This window comes from Trachinotus anak, unplaced genomic scaffold (assembly GCF_046630095.1).
Source record: "Trachinotus anak isolate AG129_WGS33_773 ecotype Australia unplaced genomic scaffold, CSIRO_AGI_Tana_v1 ptg000014l, whole genome shotgun sequence".
NCBI classification, from domain to species: Eukaryota; Metazoa; Chordata; class Actinopteri; order Carangiformes; family Carangidae; genus Trachinotus; species Trachinotus anak.
Genome location: NW_027273865.1, coordinates 13,778,437 through 13,798,435, shown reverse-complemented (window position 1 = coordinate 13,798,435; position 19,999 = coordinate 13,778,437). Strand labels below are relative to the sequence as shown.

Here is a 19,999-nt window from a genome sequence, read left to right as displayed (position 1 = left end):
GTGTTTGACTCACAGGTCTGAACTCATCAACATTAAATTAAACCTGCGTGCAATAAAACACATCAGTCAGCACAATAACAATCATGTACGCACACACAGGCAGGAGACTAATTGACAATTACACATTCACTGTGTAGGTGATGAGGAAAATTAAACTACCAACAAATGTTTAACGTTCATAATTTGCATCTGTTGTTTTTATACACCTGCCACATCAGAAAGCTCAAGTAGTGACAGACTCACACATGTTTTGCACATGCTAACAACCCTCACACACACACACACACAAACTTGCAAACAGTTGTCATGACAGCAGCTGTGGCTGAGCCGGATTGGATGGCTGACACCTCACCTGCACTACCAATTAGTAGTGGGGGTAACCACAGTAACAATGTCATTACTATTCCAGAGACAAAGCTCCAGGTTTACATCAATTTAAGACAAGTACACACAGTAAATATGACGATCTGTGGATGTCGGCACCATGTTGCAGGAAGTCAAAAATCTGAAAGAATAATACATTTCAGATTGATTTCCACTCGACTGAAGTATAAAATAAAATGTTATCTGACCGCTGCGGCTTCCCACAGGCCCACAGTATAAGCAGCCTCGTGTCAAACATGATTATTGTGTCACTGATTGATTCTTGGCTTCTAACAACAAAGACAAAAATCAATGTCTTTGGATCAAAAAGTGGCCAGTGCCCAGGAGAGTAAGAGATGATGTGATGGTGGTTAATTTGTGAATTTCATAAGTCTCTGCAGATATGAGCCAAGGCAACCATCTCCCTGCCCTCAGGTGGAAAACACACACACACACACACACTGACACACACACTGACACACACTGACACACACACCGACACACACACAGCACAAGACAAGGAATTAGACCCCCGGTGTGCAGCCGTCCACCCCACCCTGCTCCAATGACCCCGTCTCTTTAATTACACGTCTCTGTTCTCGTATACTCGCCGTCTCTTCTGTTTTTCTTTCATTCTGGGCATAATTAGCATCAGACTTTATCTTCCCCTCTTTGCCCTTGCTCATTTTTCATTTACCCACAACCACCACTGCTACCGCTGTGTCATTGCTCCGTCTTGCTTCAAACTCTCTTTCTCCAGTGGTGGGCAAAGTATTTACCACCTTTACTTGAGTAAAAGTGGCAATAAATGAATGTATAAGTACTGGGTTACCAGTCGTGTATTCAAAATCCTGCTTCAGTGAAAGTACAGATGCTACTCATGCAACAATGTATGAGAACAGTTTTTCTGTTGTAGCTGGGGAGGTGGAACTAGTTTTAAGTCTTTTATATAGTTAGTTTAGGACAGTGGTTCCCAACCAAGGGGATTAAAAGCAGTAAAGAAGAAAAGGTTCTGCTACAGAAATCTGTGTTAATTTTTTAACTTTCCTCTAATCTCTGATTTTTCTGTGAAATATTGGCTATTTTAACCTTTTATACAGTAGATATTTGAATAAAACCATGCGAGGAGTTTAGATGAGGTAAATGTCTCTGTGGTAGAACTGGCAACAACAGTTTCCAACTAAATTTCCAGAAAATGTACATTTCCATCTGCTACCGTTCTTTTAATATTATGAGTTGGGTGCATCAGATGTCATTAAATAAGAAGAAAATTTATGTTTGTTTCATTAAAATTCATGTTTGTTACAGTCCCCTCATCACAGATCTGATGTTTTGTCTGCTGAATTTTTTAATTTCTTCAGTCAATATCATGATTTATTCACTTTTTTTCCATTGCACTTTTATATAAATGCACCAAACAACACACCAACCTTCCCACCTCAGCCAAACTTAAAAACATTAATACAAATGGATGGAAATAATAAGAAGCAGTTCCAGCCAGGAACTGCTTCTTATTATTTCACTGTAAGATCTTAATCTGCAAAGTAATCAATAACTACAGCTGTCATATAAATGTAGTGGAGTAGAAGCAAACAGTGGCATCTCATAGAAATACTCAAATAAAGTTAAAAAAAAAAAGTTGTATTTAAGTAAAGTTCTCAAGTAAATGTACTTTGTTGCTTTCCACCACTGTCTGTGCCTCTTCAGCTACACTGCCTCTCTGTCTGACCGTCACATTCCCACTGGGTTAATTAGCTTTTCACTAAACTATGTGGCTACTTCAAACAGTTTGGAACAACAGAGGCCTCTTGACATGACGTGCCCCTTATCCTCCATGTTGCCCTGCCCCAACTCCATCCTGTCCTCCCATCACCACACCCCGCCTTTACCTCCTGCTGCTTATGATTCTCTCAACAATGTGAGTAAGCCGTTATGACACACACACCCCCACCCAAAACACCTGTGCCCCACACTGAGATCATCCATCCACTAACCGCCCCGCACCTTCCTCCCTTATCTAACTCTCACTTCCTTCTTCTTCACACAGGCTCCCCTCTGCGGTGCTTACATCAACTTTACCCTTTCGCTCATCAATCTCAACTGTTTATATCACCCGCCACCCCTGCCTCATATCCCCCATCACAACCCAGACCGACTGCCCTCATCCCCACTGAACCCCCACTCCTCCTCTCTGACTTCCGCAGGAAATTACCTTGTCTAGCCACTGGACGCTTCACATTTTCAGAGAGAGGCATTATGAGAGAAAATAGAACGAGTCTGGGTGTGTCTGTCTGTGGACAGAATAGTTTGTGTTGTCAGATTTAAAAAGAAGAAGGATATTTTATTGGACTTCCCTTCTTTAAGGGCTGTGTTAGAACAATACTGACCGGGGTTTTGGTGTTGGTTACCAGACTCTGCCATTTCTGTACTTCATCAATCAGTCAAGCTACTGCAAACAAAACCACTGAAGTTTTTTTTTTTTTTTTGTATGACAACATGTTTAATGGACTTAAGCTCTAGTGCATTTTGTTCATTGAATCTAATGGTGAAAATTGTGTCATTTTTAACTCTTGGACATGTGTCTTCATCTTCCGTCACAAACGGCTGAGAAGGCGAGGAGTGAATTTTTTTGCTATGTCTGCTAACCTGCTAAAAAATGAAAAATAGCTCTAACAGTGATATATGGATCCTGAATAAACAGAATTAGGAGACTTAGAGCTTTCAAAAAAAAATCCCATAATGATGATAAAGTAATGAGTATGGTAATTTTCTTCTTTACAACTGCTTTTCTACAGTGACATGTTAAAATGTCTTCTATTAAAAGATCTATTCTTCAGGCGTGGTTACATCACCTTTCTATCATGCTAATATTGACTTTATTTCCCATTGACTTCAATTGAATCCTGTGCGATCATCAAATTCAAGAATGAGATTTCTGTTTCGATGAGATCTTCAGTGAGTTAATGTCAGTGTTGACCTTTAAACATGAATGTGGACGATGGGTCATTAGAAATGTCGATGATGTCTTTGGAAGTGGACAGTCGTGTGCCGCTAGTGTGTGGCAAGTGTAATGTAAATGCGACTTTTAACAGTAAAAGAAAGTTTAGTGCATTTAAATCATTTTCTGCAGAGACACACCTAAATTCACCCTGAGCAGAGGTTTAACCAGCTGGAATAAATGAAAACACTGTGTGGGTGCAGGACCTTTAATATTTGAGTCATTTAACAGGCCTACGCATGCTGAGAGCTAGAGATGTTCTTCTCTCCAAAAGAGGTTGGTAAGAGTCATGAGGATCTTACAGCTAATTACCCACACTCTGCACAAGGTTTAAGAGGGAGGGTGTGAAAACATGCACAGTAATGTAAGTACTTGTTGTGACTTTTTTGTTTTTTCTTCCCTGCAAATGTCTGTATTTGAGTATGTGGGACTATGTCTTGGCTGGGACCACTAACTTCCTGGAGTTTCTGCTGGTTCCTTCAGAGATCTAAAGATAAAAAGTGTTGTATGTAAAATATGTATAAATGAAACTGAACTGACCTAACTTGCCTGCAACTGACCCGCCTGCAATAGAGCCAAGAAATAGTCTGGCACAAACCCCCCCCCAAAACAGCAAAGATTAAACAATCGTGTTAAGCAGTGAGCTTTAGAGGTGCTGGTGGACAGATTTAGTTGGTCTTTGTTACACTTTGACAGAGACTGGCTGTTTCCCCCTCTTTTGATGCTAAGCTAAGCTACATGCTGTAGCCTTACACCATGTCAAACATGAGCAGCATGTTATCAGACCAGCAGCAGCTTCAGTGCTCCAGCTGTGTCTACTGTGTGTATGTGTCACCCAGTCAGGGCCCAACACACAATCCTTGTAGTTATTTAACTGATTGATTGATTTCATAAATACACACAGAATTAATGCATAGAAATGACCATGCATTACCATAAAGAGGATTAAATGGCTTCTCTATGATCTGATATGACAGGTGGAGTAAAGTGGTAATCATAACCAGTAAACTTTAAACCCATCAGAGACAGAATGAGAGCAGAGGGTTATAATGTGGTGATAATGAGACACACTGATGTGTCTCATTGTCAAACATACTGTGGTTAGGGACATGGGCGCAACAGACCAAAGCAGGAGAGGCATCAACAGGACTCTGGTGAGAAAGTGTTTCACAATATGATGGCTTTAAAGTGTTTGTGGTTTCTCCTGTCGAGCACTAGCAACACTAAAAAAAAAAAAAACACAGAGAGAAGTGGAGGGTGTAATCTACAGGGACGGGCTGTGGCTGAACGTCGCTGGAAGGCAGTGACACTGAGAACAAAAGGTTTGAAATGAGTGGTTCGAAGTGAGAACGTGAGAGAGCTGAAGGGTGAAAGATGTTGGAGGTGGAGGGAGGAGGGTGAGGAGATGTGACGAGAAGAGAAACAGATCAATGGCACTGAAAGGAAACTATTTGCTGTAATTACACCTGTGTGTCCTTTCAAAAGATCACATACCTGTAATCTGCATTCAGTGACACACAATGACATATCCAGAGATAGGGACGGACTGTAATTTCACAGTGATCATGTAAATCAAGGTTCCTGTGCCTCTTTTTTCTTCTAATAAAGCGGCTCCTACTCTCAATCCAATTTGCACACAAATGAAATCATTAAAACATGCTTCCCTTGAGATGTTTACCCCGGAGTTATTAACTTATCTCTAAAAAACACGAGCTCCGAATCCTGATGGAATTAACCCTCTTTGTGTTTTGTGTGTGTCTATAGTGGGAAAACTGAAAAGGTTATAAGGAGAAACGTGTGTGTGTGTGTGTGTGTGTGTGTGTGTGTGTGTGTGTGTGGGTGGGTCCGTGTGTGTGTTCACATGCCTGTATAGATGTGTATGTATAAACGAGGTGCACAACAGTATCAGCGTACACACAGGTATGCAGGGCTGCGTAGGAGAGTCAATTAGGGGACAAAAGAGAGGAGAGCACAAACGACAGGAGGAGAGAGAGTGAAAGAGAGACTCGGGAGAAAAAGAAAGCTTCAACTATGCTGCTCTCTTTTCGTTTCCCTTCACTGACTTCCCCCAGCTCGGCTCCCACACAGCAGGAATGCACAGGTTACAACAGTGTGTGTGTGTGTGTGTGTGTGTGTGTGTGTGTGTGTGTGTGTGTCCTATATGATGATATAGAGCATCTCTTCTGTTCAGTTCAGTTGTGGAAAGTAGCTAAGTACATTTACTCAAGTGCTGTATGAAGTGCAGCTCTGAGGTACTTGTAGGTCACTTCATTTCAGAGGGAAATTCTGTTCTCTTTACTCCACCACATGTATAGTTACTTTCAGGAACAGGATTTTACATAAAGTTTGACATTTTGGTACATGAGTGATACCACTCTCATGTCTGCATGGTTGATATGAAACTACAGCAATCAGGTTCTTAGCTAACCTTAGCATAAAGACTGGGAATAGGGGGAAACAGCTAGCCCGACTCTGTCCAAAGGAAGCAAATCAGTGTTTCCCTAAGGGTAACTGCTTGAGCTAATAAATTGCAAGACCAGTGGTTCCCAACATCTCTGGCTTGAGACCCCTCACAAAACTCAAATTACTATATCACAGTTGCATGCCTCTGCCAACCATTCAACTTACAGGAGACAATCACCTCCTCACAATCTCCTCATCCTGAGTTACAGCTTTGAATAATGGCCAGAAGTGTTTTTGTAGAACATTATGACGTCAAAGTGAAGTTGACCTTCAAGCATTTGGATATAAAATGCCATCACTCCATCATTTTATCCCATTGTGTTAAACTGCGTCATAGTTCATGAGTTATGGAAGAACATGTTTTGTTTTGTTAGGTCACAGTGACCTTGAACTTCGACCTTTGACCACCAAATTCTAATCAGTTCATCTTTGAATCTAAATGGACTCAAGGGATTCTCTTGAGGAGTTTCCAAGCTATTGTGTTCACAAGGCCAAAACCATGCTTTGTGAGGTCAGTGTGACCTTGACCTTTGACCTATGACCACCAAACTCTAATCAATTCATCCACGAGTCCAAGTGAATGTTTGTGCCAAATTTGAACAAATTCCCTCAAGGCGTTACTGAGATATCGCATTCAGAATGGGAAAGACAAACAACCTGAAAACATAATGTCCATAATTTTCCATCCCTGACTGGCGCCAGCACACAGGCATAAAAACACAGTGTTAACTGTTTGAGAACCAAAAAGATAAAATTATCCAATATTTTACAAAACTAGCAAAGATGAGAGTAAATTTAATATCTATGTATATATCACTTTGCTTTTTTGCTTTGGGTAGCACTGGACTAAACTAATGAACTGTATATGAAGTAAGTCAAACTAGCTCCACCTGTAAAATGATGGACTTTCACATGTAATATGGTGTTTTGCATTATTTTATTGGTACTTCTGCTTTTCTATTTGTCACAGGAGAATAACAGTAGAGCAGATAGAGACTGACATGAAGACTCAGCCCACAGAAGCTTAACCTCAACGGATTTGCATGACTGCCGCACTTTGCATATTGAACTCAGTGATGTTTGGGACAAGAAGCTCCTCAAAAGAGAAAGAATTTCACTGAGGAGAAAGGGCTTTGTTAACATAAATACAAGCCTAAATAGCTTCAGCTAAATTATTTACTCCTCCTGTTGTCTGTTGCTACACCAACACAATTAAAGTGAAAGAAATTACATTTGTGGTGTTCAAAGCACCAAAAACCTACACCTGAGGGCAAGGGCCTAGGTTTGCATAGTGACGTAGGGACATGTCCCTACTAATATTTCAGAAGGACAGAATTGTCCTTACCAATATCTACATATCTATCAATAGCTAGATCCAACGTGCCCTCCCAGAGGCTATGTCTCCAAGGCAACCAATTTAGGCATGCTAGCATTTAATTGGCTGAAAGGGCAGGGACTATTTGGAGGCTCCCATCATGTACAAATATTGTATTTACTGCCAGACACAGAGGAGGCAAGAGCAGATCAGTGTGTGGTAAGTTGTCAGTGTCTGTCCAGACCTCAAGCATGGGTTAAAATGTAATATTTGAGATGACACCCTGTCTTCTGTTGCCTGGACTGCAGCACACATTAGTTCATTTTGTCCATGACAACACATTTTGCATTTTGTAGATATCATGCACCAAAAAGAGACTTTATGAGCTTTTTCAGAGCATAAGTAATAGGTAGTGAACTAACCAGCCAGCAGCCACATTGAATTCAATGGAAACCTGTTAGCTCCCTAACATCACCAGCCTTACAATATTAGATACAGTGATACTGATGTATCACTGGATTAGCAGCTTTTTACTGTTGCAGCAGGTCAAGGTGAAGCTAGTTTTTAATTGTGAAATCAGTGGGAAAAGGGGAACTGCAACAGGACTCCTTTTCTCTTTTCTATTAAGAAGTCATTACCTAAAGTTTACTTTTAGTCTTTGATTTGTTTCTGTGTATAGTTTTTATTAACATACAGGTAAATACAGATTTCATATGTTGATAAACCATTCAGTTGACAGCATTAAAAAGTTGTGTCCCATTGTGGATACCAAACTATGCTCTTGCCTGAGAGGCTCAACAACAACGACATGATTACTCTGAATATTAAGCTGCACTTCATCGTTCTTGGATGGTTTACAATACAGAGACAGAAAACAGTAAAGGTCCCATGTCAGTGGCAGAAAGCAACTATATAATTAATTGGTGTTGTACTTAAACACAATTGTTCCTGCACTTCAAGAACATGAGTACTTCAATTTTCTGCTACTTTATACTTCTTCTCAGCTTTCCATTTCAGAGGAAAACATTGCACTTTCTACTCCACTATGTTTATCTGACAGCTTTGTGAATCACATTGTTACAGGTTAAACAACCAAATACTGTAAAAAAAGTAGTTAGAATTACCTCCATCTCCACCAGCTACAACGTTTTAATGCTGCTCACAGGTTAATGCATCAGGAATGATGATCCAGTGATAGATAACACCAACAGGGGCCAGTCTGTACTTGTGATACTAGGGTTTACATGTCTAGCAGATATGGAGCAACATCAGCATTCATTTGAATTTGTGTCTGTGTTCACCTGATGTACTGTAATGTACGTCCAATGTGGACTCTGTTTGGTCTCCACCAACTCCTGAGGGAAATATCTGGCTAAGTGTGTTCACTAGGTAGTCACCAACTCTGTCACTTTATACAACTAAACTGCAGCAGTAACACAATTGCAAACAGATAACCTTTTGTAATGTAGTGTAAGGCTGATATGCTGTTCATTTTTGTATTTGAAAAGTTGCAAAAATAAAGTGGACAGTTAACCAGTTAATCATACAGAAAAAGTTCACAGCGAAGCGAGACACAACACATGTATTTACATTTAAGAAAAAACCCGGATCTTCCCCTAACCTTAACCAAAGTGCTTTTTTTGCCTAAAACTAACCACAGACAGGACTTTGGATGTGATCCCTGGTCTCTGTGACAGTCAAACACTTGAACTAAAACAGTAATGCTGAAAAGTTCAGACACCGTTCACATAATACAGAGTTGATAATAGTTAACGTTTATGATATGTGCCTTAGCTGCTAGGCCACCAGGACACCTGGACGACTTTAAATTCAGAGCACATATTAATATGTAGCGCTAACGGTAACATTTTGGCTCACACTCCTCTTCACTTATAGAAACAACACATCAGGACAACATGATTTATCTGTTGACTGCATTTCTTCTCTTCATGCTCTGAATGTGCTGCATAACTCGGCGTTTAGCTCTGTGATAAGACTCACTTCTATGCAAACACATGCAAGATACATTTAGCATGGATGCTAAAAGGCCAGGTGAGAGGAGCAAAGTTGGTGTGCGTAAAAACTCAAAGAACACACAAACACACACACACACACACAGACACACATTTGTGCACACAGTCTTTGCTGAATGCAGGTCTTTCCCAGGAACAGCCAGCTATGGCCCCTGGCAGTGAACCTGACCATGAATGAGTTTTAACGCTTGACATGAGGATTATAAATGGTGGGGACTCTATTCACTTTATGTTAACGGCATTTCTATAGAACCTATCATAGTGTCATTTGTCACAGGAGGTTTTCACAAGAGAGCAGGCCTTAACCAGACCGTGATGAACTAGTTGTGAGTGACAAGAGGTCAGGACACATCAGATTCAGTTCCCACAACCTCTGGTAAACAATGGTGTAAGGAGGCTGGATCAAAGCATATGTTAAAGAATAAGCACAAAAAACATCCACTTAAGTTTTGTCTCTGTTTCATCACCACCAAATCCTTCTCTGTGCACTGCTCCTGCCTAATCTCTTTACCTTTTCACTCATCCACCTGATTCATTCACTGATTTGTTCCCCCTTCTGTCATATAAACAGGGTCATCAGGAACAGTCTCTCTCTCTGCAGCTCGCTCTGTTTACCTTCGTCATCCAAACAGATTCAACAGTGAAACCACCAACAGAGAGGGGGCTTGAAGAAATGACCTCGCAGTTATGAAGTCTTTGAACTTTTTCCGTCTCTGCGGAGGCGCCGCAGCTAAAACATCCCAGACCGCTGAGTGTCTGTGATTCTAAATCTGGGGTCAAAACGAAGCCACGTCCCTCAGACTATCTGTGAGATTACTGCTGACCAGGAGGCAAAGCTAGAATCTGGTTTCAACTTCCAAAACCAGACAAAGCAAACAGCAGACACATGGTACTACATGCTCTATCATTCTAGTTTTCAAATGAATTAACCGGCAGGATGGTTTCCCTTCACTTTCTCCATGATGTGACACCGTTAGGGAGCGAGTTGTGTTGCGATATTTTTGTAAAGTTTCCCCACTGAAACTCAAAGGAATAGTTTGACATTTTGGAAAATTATTAGTTAGAGTTACATGAAAAGAACAATACCACTTAATGTCTGTCAGATGTATGAAGCCAGAGCCAGAAGGTGACTAGGTTAGCTCAGGGGAAAGCGGCTGACCTGGCTCTGTCCAGTGTTGAAAAACACACCAATCAGCACCACAAAGGCTCATTAACTAACATGTTATATCCATAAACAAAGAGAAATGTAAAAATGACCTTATTTGTTGGTAAAATGGGAGACATCAGTACACAGCCAGAGCTTTTAACAGAGCAACACAGACTTAAAGCAGTCCAACAGGGATGAAAACCCTGACAAAATCACAACACAACAAATTACAACTATGCTCACATTGATTAGCAAACACAGACACACATATATGACACATTTTCGCTGAGGAGATTAGTGGTAGAAAGAAAGACTGGGACAGAAAGAGCTCACCTTTCCTCATAATGACTACGTTCACCTGTTCATCCCCTCACCTGGGGCAGGGAGATCACTCTCTCTCCCTCCCCCCTCCCCCTCTTTCTCCACCCCACCACCCTCCACCTCCCAGAGATGGCCAGATAAAGCGAGTCTTTCAGCTGAAGACGCTGCCCCTGTGTGTCCCAGCTCCCTCTCCCCTGCAGCCCAGCCCGCCCTGCGGCCCGGCCCTGAAACTGATCCAGGTAGGCTTTCGGACAGAGAACTTTCTCACACTCTTACCTGCCAATCACACACCTACCCAATGTACAGGAGGAGAAAAAAACACAAGGAAAGTGTGACACAAACACACAGTTTGCATACATCACACACAGAAAAGTAAATTGTTCACAGATAAGGGAAGATAATTGGCTCTGGGACAGAGAGTCTCACAGGTAAATGGGCTGATACTAATCAAGAGGAAGAAACCTAAGCCAACTCTGTATCACATTCTTGTGCGTGCCGTGTGTGTGCTCAGTGTGGATACATTTGGAGTCATGGATGGATAACTGAACATGCACGGGCCCAGGGGTCCAAGTGCTCATCGGGCCAGTTGAAATGACTGTTAATATTTCTTGTTGGACAGTCAATCGAACAACTAAAGGAGTCATAAAACGACTATTAAGAGACACAAAATGACCTCAAAGAGACACAGAACAACTAAAAAGAAATGCAACATAATCGCAAAGGGATGAAAAATGACTAAAAACTGGTGTAAAATGACCACAAAGAGATGCAAGACTAAATATAAATGCTATGTACCCACAAAGAGATGAATAACAACAAATATGAGATGCACAATGACCATGAAGAGATGCTAAACAACTAAAAAGAAAAGCAACACAACCATGAAGAAACACAAAACAGTCACTATATCTGTACAGACTAAAGTCTTTGGTCTGGGTGTCTTGCTCCTATGTAAGAGGGGTGGGGGCATTTTACATGTCTGTGCCCAGGGGTCCATTGTCTTATAATCCATGTTAGTATGTGTGTGTCGTGCTCTGTGTGTATCTGAAGCCTCACCTGGGTTTTGTGCGATATTACCAACATTATTACAACATAATATGATTATGAATTAGAACCACAAAGCCTTTTGTTGCATTTCTGTAATTCTTTCATTATTAGAAGCAAGTGACCCAAGCTGGGAGCGATCAGAAGCGGACGAAAAGAGAGATAGAAAAGACTGCAGGAGGTTTTCTTTCACTCAAACAGAGAAACTACGAAACAAACAAAACTTCTTAAATCCCTAGAAAAATTGTGGCTCACTTGCCATATTATTTTGAAGGGATTCTCTTGAGCAAGCATTAATTACTGAATTGAAGAGTCCAGGAAAGAAGTGATTAATGGGTGGAGAGACGGATTGATGGATTTTTAGAATATAGGGCGACTGGAGGAGGTAAGATCTCTACTGAACCAGAGTATTTGTGTCAGTCACTGCTATTAAAGCTTCTCATTTTCCTTCCCATGTGAGGATTTTAGGTCTCAAAGCAAACAAATGAAACAATAGGGCTGCAGCTTATTTTCATTAACAACAAGTGTTTTCTCGATTAATCAATAAAATGTCACAAAACAGTGAAAAATATCATCACAAAGGAATCTTCAAATTGCTTGGTTTAGGCTAACAACCACTATTTTGTTTGCTGAAGAGGTTTGTACAGAGGAACACTCCTTGATCCTCACTGACTGGTGTTAGTATTTGTGTTTTTTAGCTTCTTCCCGCATTATTGGAAAAAGCCAAAAGAAAAGACACAGGGAGTGCGGGAGGAGGAAAGAGAAAACCAGACTGAATAATCGATATCTGTTTCTTGGTCACACTCGCCTACTGTCGTGCTAATGGCAGATTAATTGGTTTGTTCTTTAATGAGGACGCAAGATGGAGCAGCCAGCAGCGTGATGTTTGATCGAGACTGAGATTGTTCAATACGCCCTGAAGAAGCCATTGAAAAGACCAAAAGTTTTTAGATGAGAGGAGAAAGTTCATAATGGACGGAGGAAAGAGAAGAAAAAGAAAAATTCCTTGTATGTGAAAACATACTTGGCAATAAAACTGATTCTGATTCTGATTCTGATTCTGATTCTGATTCTGACTGAGGAGATCACATAACATTACTGTATAATGGAATATAGTAAATAGCAAACTTCAAATTCGATTCTGCAATAATGTGGAGCAATTTTGTTTATTATCTATTATTGTAATCATATCAAGGGATTTTTTAAATGTTGTGAATCCAGGAAAATGTTTAGCTGAGACTATAAGGGCACATCTTATTCATGACGGTTTAAACCAGTGGTGAGACACAAAGTCAAGTGTAGTTGTGATCAACACAGGTGAGGACTGTGGACCAAATGGTTAGTTGTCCGCATCACACTGTTTAATTTGAAGACCTTTCTGATAAGGCACCAACTATAAAAGTTTTATGACCTGTAATTAATGATTTTATTAATTGTTAATAAATTGTTCACTAATGCTTTATAGATCAGATATAGGCCATTAATAAGGAAAACTTTTGGGTTGCCAGGTTGTGGAAAATCCTCCTCTGGCATGACACTTATCAACCTTTTAAATTCATTAGGCAGACTCCTCCAGACCATCAAGTCGTAGTAATAAATATCAATAAGCAGTTTATAAATGGACTTTCACTCCAGTTGTCCTGCAGCACTTTTACAGAAGTGATCAAACATACCAGAGGAGGGGTGTCATACCGGAAGATGATTTTCCATAACCTGGCAACCCAAAGTGTGGTCTTATTTATGGCTTAGAATTTATCTATAAAGCATTAGTAAATTATTTATTAATCAGTAATAGAACCATTAATTACCAATCAGCATCTATTTACGCCAGCTAGATGCTAACATCAGCATGCTAATGCGGTAGAGGAAAGTTCACTAATCACCAGCTGTGACCAAAGTTGTCGCAGTTTATCCTGAGAGGGAAAAGAATGTCTGAACCAAATTTCAGTCCTTGCAATAGTTGTTGAGATATTTCAGCCTTCACTAAAGCAGTGGATTGACTGAATGACTTCATATTGCGTAATGGAAACATTTTTTTTTTTGCTTTATTGTCCCTTTAATAATCTTTTGACTCCTCAGATTTATCTTAAAGCTCCTTGGGAGGGATCCTGAGCCCAACCCTGAGGTTTGGAAACACTGGTCTAAACAACATCTCTGCTTCTTTCCCATGAGGATGAATGTTTCATTTTATAAAAGGGTATTATTTTTATATGGAGACTGTTTTTGTTTCAGGGGACCAACCACTTGTATAAAACACAATAAAATGTTTATTTTCTATTTTGTCATTCAACAATGTGTTTTTCTTTTTTCAATACCTAAACAAATAGTGATGCAGGCTACCAGGACTAGGACAAATACATTCTGGTTATTTTCATGTGTTTTCGGTGTCGTCCTGCCGTGGTGCTTTCACGCACATGCAGAGAAGGACAGGAAAGGTGTAAAAGCATGTGAATGTGAACTCTACCTCTGAGTGCCATTGTTATTCCACTCGAGCCTCAGTTTGAGTGCATTGTTGTATTTCAAGCTTAGCCTGTTCCCTTGGTAACCATACTGAAAACCACCACTGCCCCTGTACTTACTGGCCAGGCGTATTTGAAGGGAATGACAATGTGTCCGTTAGTCCCATCCTCTCCTCCTCCTCCATCATGTCCTCGGTGGCGGAGTGACTGGGAGTTTCCACCCAGGATGCCTGTGCTGCCGGACCCAAAGGTGCAGGGTCCGGTTGGGGCGACCCGGGCCTGGTACTCCTTAAGGCAGGCTTGGAAGAAAGTGTCACATTGGTCCCTGGCAGAACAGCGCTGCCCCCCGCCAGACCGGAGGTCACAGCAGTCTCCAGTCTGCAGGTGTCCATGTGGGTTCTGGAAGTGACGGATCTGAAGCTCGAACATCCCCACAGCACACACAGCCTGAGTCCAGAGGGAGGAAGGGGAAGGGTGGGAAGGAGAGAGTTTCATTATTTTTATCATCCGTTATTAAACTGGCACAGTGCATGGAAAGACAAGCAGTAAGTCTGACACATAGCCCTCCAGAAGACCACAAATTGTTGTTTTACCGTTTTCAAAGATTAAACAAATAAGATGCAACATGAGCTTTAAAGATGATGGTAAGCTGATATTTCAGCCAGAGCCAGGCTAGCTGTTTCCATGCTAAGCTATGCTAAGTTATATAAAAAATTCACCTCCAGTACAGTTGTCATGAAGGAGGAAATTACCTATAGAGACCAAAACTGTTTTTGTGCGAGGCTGTAAACCGTTTATTTCTGCTGTAAAGTCGGACATTTTAACATGAGAGTCTATGGGGACTGACTCGCTGTTGAAGTCAGCCTGAAGAGGGCATTTAAGCAACTGCTGTTTTTGGTACTTCCATGTTCATTTATTCAGTCTCAGAGGTTGCCACTTGAGTATTTGGAGGCTGTTTTTGCTGAGCACTGAACTAAACTGGCAAAGTTAAGGCACTTCACTTATTGTGAAACTGTAAAAAAAAAAAAAAAAAAAAAGATAATAAGAATATCCATTGCACATCAGGATTCATTTCAGAAATTATAGAGTTTACTTAATCTTTTTCATTGTAATCTTAAAATAATTAACTGAGGTAACAATAATTGTAAAAACATAATAAAGTTCAAAGTTGACGTTTTATGAAAACACAAATATTAGAAATGACATAAAAATGGTTCATGTTTTATGAGCACAATGGAGCTTTTGTGCAGAACCTGCTTTTTACAACAATCACAAAGATAAGAAAAAGTCACAAAATGTATTAATTCATAAAGTGAGGAACGAACCAGAGATCATTTGCACAGTCTGTCAGTCTGTGTGTGTGTGTGTGTGTGTGTTCCCAGGGGACGATGACACTGAGAACCTGCTCACAATCCTTCTCCCTCCTCCTCCTCCTCCCTTCTTTCTATCTGGAAACAAGCTGTAATGCTGCTGTCATTTCTCTTTCTGTGGCCATCTCTTTCCTTCACTGTTGCCATTCTCGTTTTCATCTGCCTCCTCTTGCTTTCAGCTGTTTAAAGATGGATGGAGGACAGACACACATGCAATCACTTCCACACACACTCTGGAGTTAACAAGCCCCCCTGAGAGTCTCGGAGCACCAGGGTCAGGTATGTGTCTGTGTGTCTGTGTGTCACTGTAGCAGAATGAAACAATGGCTCTGGCTTCTTCCAACAAACACAAAAATGAAGCCACTGTTACCTCGGTTCACCATGAAAACTCTGCTGGGGAATAAATCTGAATATTTCACAGCCATTTTGGCACAAACACTAAACTAATGATAGCTCATTAAGTCCAAGAATCAGAATTATGTATCCCCTGCAGTGCTGTGCGCTCAATCGTGGACAGAAATCACCGAGACCAACGAGAGCTCATGTGTCTGCCAGAATCTCAGTCGCCCCATTGTGTTTGGGTGTGTGTCCTTCTCCTGCACCCTGTCCCTGAGCTGAGAGGGGCTGAGGGGGTGAGGTAGGAGGGGTCAGGGGGGATGGAGGGGGTGTAGGGAGGGTGGACTCATCTACATCAAAAGGCTTGTGGAGATACAGTGGCGCTCATCACTCTACATCCTCCTTTCTTCCTCTCCTACTCTCACTGCCCAAGCCATTCCCCACATACCAGCATTTCAGCGCTTCAGCCTGTCCAGAAGGGGAGGGGGGGGGGGGGTCCCAGCTGAGGTGCAAACCCTCTCTGCAGGGAGCTCTGGAGGTTAAAGAGTCACTACACCCAAAACTCAAGGCTGGCTCACAACAAAGCCTCTCCATCTAACGACTGACCTTCATGGCTCAGCACCTGAGCTCAGGTGAGACTGGTTCAGTCTAAAAAGAGGTGGCTACATGGCTGAAGCAAGAGTTCAAATCAACAACAAAGTACAATAATAAAACTATTTTTTCTCTCAAACAAGGTGCTGGAGACGTGGGTCGTAGTCAACACCAGTAACCACCAGAGAGTAGATCATTCAGTTCTCCAAGCTCAACAGCTACATCTAATTTCACATATGACACAACAAATATTAGCCACCACAGTTTCACTAACCGTTTCTCTGTGCTTAAGTATCACATATAATCCTATTTGGGAACTGTGCTGACAATCGATTGAAGTAATTGTTTATGAAAAATGTTCCATCCTCTGAAATGTAAAGATTTCCTGTTTTTTTTTTTTTTTGTTTTGCTTTGTTTTTTTTCTTGTGTTATATGAGGGTTAACGCAATATTTTTGAGTTTAGGTTGTTCAGACTAAAAACAAAGCCCGTTAAAGAAGTAACCTTTGGCTGTGTGTGTGTGTGTGTGTGTGTGTGTGTGTGTGTGCGTCAGGCATTTTAAGCTGACATTTACTGACATTTAATAAACCAAATAATGATGTATTTGGCAGACTAATTGATAAAGATGATAGTTGCAGCCCACTGAGACTCACAGTTTTGTGGTGAGCCTCAGGCAATATCTCGACACCTCAGAAAATCACATCTGGACGGCTCTATCAAGCTTAGAAGATATTTGAAAGATTATTGAGTGAATTTTCCATTTAATGGCAAATCTAATGCAATCTAACTTTTAAAAATCTAGCTTCAGTTTGAAGATGAATGAGCCTGATTGTGCAAACCACGTCTGAAAATCACCTTGAAACAGTGCAGCATATCCTACATTGCAGTGTGAGCCTTGGGGAGAATAAAACCGGACAACATGTAGTGACTGCTGGGCTGCATTTGTAAAATCACACTGTTTTAAGCAGGTCTAGATAAGGATGGCCCCCTGACGTCTGCATTATAAATGGTCACCAGCAGCAGCAGAGGATCCTGAATGTGTGTGTGTGTGTGTGTGTGTCAAGTGTGTGTGCTTCACACTGCAGTGCAGTCGGAGAATGGAGGGAGTGGAGTGTGTTGTTCCTCAGTGTGTGGGTTGCAGAGGTGCAGAGAGAGACACGCAGAGCTGCCCGAACGTTCAACATTCACACGCCCCAGAGTTTATTCGGCTGTGGCCCCGAGCTCCACACACACCCAAGACACAGATGCTGGATGTGAGCTCAGTGCTTAAAAAAAAAAACACACATGCACACAATCACACGTGCACACACACACGTGCACACATACACACTCCACAGCACCTCTGGGCCTGTTCTTGCTACTGCTGAGTCCTGTCACACATCATAGGCATCCTGAGCTGCCTGACAGCTCACAGGGCGAAAAGGGGGGGGGGGGGGGGGGGTTTCTCACCTCCATGCCCAGTATTTTGTTGGCATAAAATCCAAAGCTTTTATCTCTGACAAAACAATGATTATAATGCAACCTGCATCTTGTTATAATCATTAATACAAGTTACTGCAGTGACTTTTGAACTCTGCTGTCATCTATAAAGCACTGTAACACACAAAGGAAGGTCTGCATCCATGCAGCCATGAGGAATAAAGACGGAGGGGGTGGGAAACAGTCAGAAAGTGTCAAAGGACTGTAGGTCAAATAACGTTAAAAATAAATATACAGTGCACCAGAAGGCAAACGTGCTAAAGGTGGGGATGCAGAGAGGCGGAGGCAATTACTCATTTATTAAGCAGTGAACAAGGGGTGGATGCTGAACAGAGGATGTGGGTTGGGAATTAAGGTGTTGTTTCACTAAGGAGCCGCCACAGTCTCTCTAAAATGAATTTATAAACCATATGCAGCAGTTTCATGCTGTTATTTTTGCTTGATTTCAGGGATGTCCGCTTCAATATTCAACAAACAATAGGGTAAATAACAATAATCAGTGGTTTCTTTATAACGTCAAAAATGTATATATTGGTTTTTCTATAATAATCCGATTCGACACATGTTTTTCTGTGACATTTGTGTCCCATGCGTCTAAAATAGGATTACAGTAGTTGCCTTTTGCGTGGGATAACAGACACCAGCGGGCTGAAACAACAGGTGGGCACAGCGCCATAGGAGCAGAATGAGGGCAACACAAAGGGGAAAGGGGCAGTGCGTGTGTGCGTGTGCGTGCGTGGACTCCATTACTGTTTTCACGTTATAAGAAATTGAGGCTAAACCACAGTTAAAAGTCAGCTTCGGGGGTTTAAGAACATGCCGCCCGAAATAGCACTTAATCGGTGGCTTACCTGCGGCTGTATCATGAGCGCAACGAGTAAAACCACAGTCCGCTGCAGGTGGAGGTGTCCCCGGTGTCGGTCACTGCTCATGTCTGGCCTCCCGGTGATCTTTCCGCTCCCGTTTCTGGAATCGAGCCGAGTTATCCCGTGCGCTCTTGAGCTCTCCATCCCTGCGTCAAGGGATCGGGGACAGTGCTGTGCGCTTTGGCGGTGGTGTTGGTGGTGGTGTCCCCCCCCCCCCCCCCCCCCCCACTTCCTCGTCCCTCCCTGAGTCCGTCCGTCCGCCCAGCTCTCCTCCTTCTCCGGTCTTAAACCCCGAAACTCCCGCTGAGCCACTTCATCGCGTCCAGTTCAGAGACCATAACCAAGCTACCTCTGTCTCCACTTGGATTTATCCCCCACCCACACACCCACTCACACACACACACACACACACACACGCACACCTGATCACTCTCTTGCTGCTGTGTCCAGGGTGGATTTCCACTGGGAATGACACATGCACATAAACACACACACGGCACGTAAACACACTCCCCTTGCGCTGTATTCCTCCCTCCACCTGCGTTAAGAGGCTTTAAAGGTCCAATCTGGCGGATCACTTGACTTGAACTCTTAGCCCAATCAGCTGGCACTCTCTCTTCTTCTTCTTCTTCTGTCTCTCTTTAAGCCTGATCGGCGCACCGAAAAATCAGAACACCCAAAACATCATCTATATTCATCCTGTTTCACGACGAGTGTGTGGGCGCAGCCACCGAAGTTGTGCCTCTGAGGCGGAATGATTTCACTTTGCGCTCCTCTCATCCAAGCGGCTGGCTTTTCATTTGTCAACCCGATACGAAGCCCAGCGGCGACGGAGTCAGTGTGGGAAACAATGAGAGCGAGTGAGGGAGAGAGAGAGAGAGAGAGAGGAGGGTGTGTCCTGAGGCAGGGAATATCCGTCTTTCAGCTCTTGTCCGGATGGTTCCCAGCGCGCAAGAGCGCTCTCATCCCTTTCTCTCCCTCTCCCTCTCTCTGTAGGCTACACTCTGAGCCACCTGTTGACCAACCCAAACTTTTTTTTTCTCTCTCTCTCTGAAGTATGTCACATTTACGCATGGGATTCTCCTGAACGCGTTTCGCATCTCACTTCTCCTCTCTGGGTCCTCTGTTTCCTCTCTACCTTTTTGGTGGCACCTGACCGGTTCCTCTCCTGCAGTTTCAGGGCTCTGCTGTCCCCAGCTCACTTCAAAGCTCCGCC

General features: G+C 42.3%; 1 protein-coding gene across 1 annotated transcript in view; it reads right to left on the bottom strand.

The window, feature by feature from the left end:
- The window catches only part of LOC139632045 (protein jagged-1), a 49,043-nt gene extending 29,423 nt beyond the window's left edge, over positions 1 to 19,620 (bottom strand). Inside the window, exons 1-2 of the mRNA XM_071496779.1 lie at positions 18,769 to 19,620; positions 14,264 to 14,590 (exon numbers count right to left, since the gene is read on the bottom strand). Coding sequence (XP_071352880.1) covers positions 14,264 to 14,590; positions 18,769 to 18,927 — 486 coding nt within the window. The 5' untranslated portion in view covers positions 18,928 to 19,620. The remainder of the gene's footprint in view (positions 1 to 14,263; positions 14,591 to 18,768) is intronic.
- Positions 19,621 to 19,999: the final 379 nt, after the last annotated feature.